The sequence below is a fragment of the Tarenaya hassleriana genome, unplaced genomic scaffold (genome assembly GCF_000463585.1).
Source record: "Tarenaya hassleriana unplaced genomic scaffold, ASM46358v1 Cleome42, whole genome shotgun sequence".
Lineage (NCBI taxonomy): Eukaryota > Viridiplantae > Streptophyta > Magnoliopsida > Brassicales > Cleomaceae > Tarenaya > Tarenaya hassleriana.
Window position 1 is genome coordinate 672,579 of NW_010966986.1, and position 4,885 is coordinate 677,463.

The 4,885-nt window shown below is 42.9% G+C and overlaps 1 protein-coding gene across 1 annotated transcript; it reads left to right on the forward strand.

Moving 5' to 3' along the window:
• Positions 1-2,541: 2,541 nt before the first annotated feature.
• LOC104825082 lies at positions 2,542-4,500 on the forward strand. Its single transcript, XM_019203905.1, has 3 exons — positions 2,542-3,592; positions 3,690-3,853; positions 4,129-4,500. The coding sequence occupies exons 1-3, from the start codon at positions 2,675-2,677 to the stop codon at positions 4,343-4,345; spliced, it is 1,299 nt and encodes a 432-aa protein (XP_019059450.1). The 5' UTR covers positions 2,542-2,674; the 3' UTR covers positions 4,346-4,500.
• Positions 4,501-4,885: the final 385 nt, after the last annotated feature.

A 4,885-nucleotide genomic window follows, 5' to 3' on the forward strand; every position in this document is an offset into this window, starting at 1 on the left:
AGTTGCTTCTGTGTACTCTCATTTTCATCCTGTGACTGTGATATTGCAATGCTTTGTTGCTTGGGTTTGAAAGATGACATTTCAATGAAGATTTAGAAACAAACGGTACTCAATTTGGTTGAGAAACGAGGGAGATATGCGTGAATGAAAACTGATAAGAAAACTGGAAATTGCAGTGTTGCGAGTTCATGATGTATATGGATTACGAATCTTATTTCAGCCTGTATACATAATGGTTAAATAATCTATTGCTTGGATATTAAAGAGGACATTACAATGAACATTTAGAAACAAACGGTGCGTGATTTGGATAAGAAATGAGAGAGTTATGAGCAATCGAAGTCGGACCTGAAACCTGGAACGCGAACGGACGAACTGCCCAGTTCCGGTCCGCCGGACCAGGAGCTGGTCAGCTCCGGACCAAGTCCGGGAAAAATGATTCAGTCCGCCCGACCGAGGGGAAATGACTGAGGAAGCCTGGTCCGACCCGGACCAGAAATTGGTCCTGCGGACCAGGTCAGTTTTGTACCAAAAACTCATCCGATCGACCGTTTTCGCGGGACGAACCGGATCCGGTCCGCCGGGACCAAATCCCGGTCTGTACCAGACCAAACCTAAGAGGAAAGCGAAGACAAAAATGAACAAATTGAATGAATACACGTGGTGGCTCTGGTACGGGACTGACCAAGCTCGGAGAAAAGAGAAAAAATTTCGGTTTCGACCGGGAAAGAGGAAACGACCAACGGGGTTGGCCCGGGCCCGACCAGACTTGACCGTGGGCGAACCAAGCTCCAACCCAAGGAGAAAACTTCGTGATTGGGATCAATCGAACCGATCCTTCGCCAAGACGTTGCGTAGCGTAGTGAGGAGTGCGATATTGAGATACGAGTGGCCGTTGCGTGATTGTTTGCGGGTAGAATTGCATGGCGTTGAATGGTAGCTCGGTTGGGACCGGATGTCGTGATGCGTATCATTGTACTATAGGGATATGTGCACGTTGTTTGCCATGTGTATAGCTTGCCTCGTGCGTACGAGCCAAGCATGATTGTGTTTGTGGATGGTTGTGGACTCAACCATCACCGTCATGGACTTGACGGGTAATTGAGACGTGTTTTAGTCGTGTGCGACACGACGACCAACGTCATGGACTTGATGGGCGTGGATGCGCTCCTAGTCATGGACTTGACTAGGGTATATGGCTAAACCCTATGGTGGACTCCATACGAGTGTGATTATGATTGATGTGATTACTTGCTTGTTTCTTGTATACCATTGTTTTATCACCGTTCTCGCTGGGAACGGGATGACCGGGTTCAACCCGGGCTACTCACTAAGCAGTTGTGCTTAGCCCTCGTGGTTTATATTTTTCAGATCACGAGGATTACGCCTAGCGCCCCGGACGACGACGACTTGAGAGAAGCAGCATCATGTACGAGATTTGTACTCTAAAATTACGGGACTTGTATTTCCCGCATTTTGTACGGTTAAATTATATCTATTCGGACATGTGGTATTTTGCGATACTAATCGCTTGTTGTATTTTACGCTGCTTACTCTGGTTTGATTAAAAATATTTTTTTTGGATTTCGTGATTTTGCTTCCGCGACTTATTATTTTATTTTATATCGTCCATGTGGCACAACCCGTATGCTGTACACGGGTTACGGGTGTCACATGCTTTCCCTGGCACCATGACAATGGAACTCCGGGTTACGCCCGAGTTCACTCTCTAAGCAATTAGCTTAGGACGTTGTTGCGCAACGTTTCAGGTCGCGAGCAGCAGTAGCCGAGGAGCGGACATCGGAGACCTGGGCAGGGCATATCTACCGATCATATATAATTACGTATTTTGATACATTTATATTTTGGGGAAGGTTTTGTTTATATCGGTGGTAGAATTTAAGGTTTGTAATAATTTTATCACTACCACTTGATTATGTATAATTATAATTGGAAATAATGTATCATATATGTACGTACGAGTGTTTTTTTCCGCTAATTCTGAAAAGAAAAGTTTTAAATTCCCGCAGTTTTTTGGAAATGTGATTTTATTTTACTTGTACATGTGACGCAACTCGTATTGCGGGATGCGGGTTTCGGGCGTTATAGATATATAAGGTATGAACATAATGAATTAGTATGATCACCATAAATTTAACGTTATAATCGATAAAATCAAAGTATGACCATAATATATTTCGGTCACATAGTTATAAGGGTAGGTCTTCAAATAAAAATAACAAATTAAAGATATTTTTGATATAATGACTTTTGTGGTGTCTCGCATAAATTTCCACTAAAATCTTGAGGCTAGTAAAGTGTAATTATTAATTTGCCAAAACTAGAATATTGAAATGTGGATCCTAGTTTAGTGGGTCACTTATTTAAATTGAAATAAATAAATAAAAAAACAGAGGAAAAAATTGAAATTTAAAAAGCAAAACACGATTAAAAGAGGGAAGAGACTGCTGCCATGGTGAAGAAGAAGAGGGCAAAGATGTAATTTTTCTCACTGCAATTGCGAAGGTTAGTTATCCTCACATGTTGCGTGTTGCTCCACCTGGACTCTGCGTATGTGAAATGCGTGTTTCTTCTTCTTCTTTGATCTTTCTCCATTTCTCTCTCTGTATTTGCTTCTTGAACATTTCGCTCACCTTTCTCCATCGTCGGCGACATGTCTTGGTACCGAAGAGCTAAGCTCTTCCTCGCCAGCTCCAGAAGAAATATCAAGAATGCTCCGAGGATTTCGCCGATTTCTCCCCGTTCCAACGCTTTCTCCACAGTTCATGGGAACGGGTCTTCAAATCTATCAGCTAAGTTTTCCGGGTTCTCCATTTTTTCCCGCAAATCAGGTTTAAGCTTTTGTAACTCTCTCGGGAACACGAACATCAATGCCTGCAACCGGTTTCTGAGCATTCCCAAGAAGTTTGACTGTGTTGATCGTCACCAGGTTCGTCCTTTCAAGCCACCGGAAGAGAGACAGTGGCTCCAAGACCTTGCGGCCGTCTTGGCGACGGTGCTTGTGAGTTCAGGGGTTTTGGTCACCGTTTATTGGAATCTAGAGACTGTTCCTTACTCGCAACGGGGGCATTTCGTTCTTAGACCTAAATCGGTCGAGAAATGGGTTGATGAATTAAGGTTTCAGCATATAGAATATGGGTTCCAGGGGAGAATACTCCCTGCGGATCATCCCGACAGCATTAGGGTTAAATCGATCGTGAAGAATATCATCGAAGGGATGCAGAGAAGTTTGAGCCTGGAGAGTGTGGGGTATGCGTCCACGGATGGTACCTCTACGGAGAATGACGAAGCAGTCAAGGATACGCCAATGGGACTGAGTGGGATGCAGTGGTCTCAACAAGAGGAGATTGTAGATGAGGTATGGATTCAGCAAAGCAGGAAGAATGGTAAGGAGAAAGGAGGATCACAACCCTCGATTTCTCACCTAGAGGGGCTGGACTGGGAAGTTATCGTGGTTAAGGGTCGGGCCGCTAAAGCATATTGCTTTTCTTCTGGGAAGATAGTGGTATACACTGGTTTGCTCAAAGATTTCAAGACAGATGCAGAGATTGCCACTGTGATCGGACCTGAGGTATAATTGGTATTTGAAGAATACGAAATGTTGTTAGTGAAGGCTCATAATTCGATTGTACTTGTGATGTTTTCTGTGTTGCATTCTCTGATCATAGATCGGTAGTGTCGTTGCCCGACACTTAGCAGAGGAAACTTCCTACTGGTTTTGCTTGGTGATCCTCCTACTGTTTCTCTGTCCGTTCGTTACTGAGGCTATTTGGACTGAGTTCGGTCTAATGGTGGCGCTCTTTCTCTTAGTTCCCTGGATGATTCTCTTCAAGTAAGTCTCCTCCGATCCTTTTAGACATCTTATAGTGTTCCTCTCTATGGATTATTCTTCTACAACTGTCGGCTCCTTGGTTGTGAAAAAGAGTTACTTTCCACATCAAAAGGTGTACTTCTTTGTGTGCAGGATAAAAGAATTCACACATTTGGGTCTTGTAAACATTGTTAGCATGAGTTTGGTTCTTGCTAGGTTTATAGTTGGAGGAGAAAACTAAGGGGCCAATCACTATCTTCATTATCCATCGGATCTTTTTTTTTTTTTTGAATCAGAGCAAACACGACAGAAGCAGACCGCATAGGTTTGATACTGCAGGCCGCAGCGGGGTACGATCCACGAGTAGTTCTCGGAGTGTACCTGAAGCTGGGGCGCGAGAGGCTTGAGAGGGCAGCGGAGTTGGCTGAGTCAAACGCCATTGAAGAAGCCCTCTTGGTTTACCGCAGAAAAGTTGAATCTGATCGTCTTGATTTGGAGAGGGCAGGAGAGTGAAAGGAAAGAACATGTTCGGTTCTAAATCTAAACCCAAACTGCTCACAAAACTCCATCTCCTGTAATAAGAGCAAACTTCATTTCCGGGTTTTTCAAGCGACTAAAGAACTGTTCACTCTTGCAACAATACTTGGTTTATCGTGCGTGTACGTATATATATATATGTATGTATGTATGTATGTATGTGTATGTATGTATGTATGTATGTACGTGACTCGTTTCCGTTCATCTCACCTTCCTTCGAGGATTACGTTTTAGCCCAGAAGAAAAAGAAATGGGCGGGCCCATCTGATCAGAAGCCCGAATTCGAAATAATTCCGGTCCAATTTCAAAATTCATCTCCCGAATTAAGGATCGGTTTCTTTCATCATATATTTATCATTTTATGCTACTTGGTCAAATAATTATATGGTGATTAAAACAAATCGCATAAACGGATTTCAACATATTATTCAAACGATTTCTGGGCTAAACAATTTCTTCTAGCTTGTTGAAGATCATTGCTAAGAAAAATAAATAAATAAAGATGGAAAAAAGTGA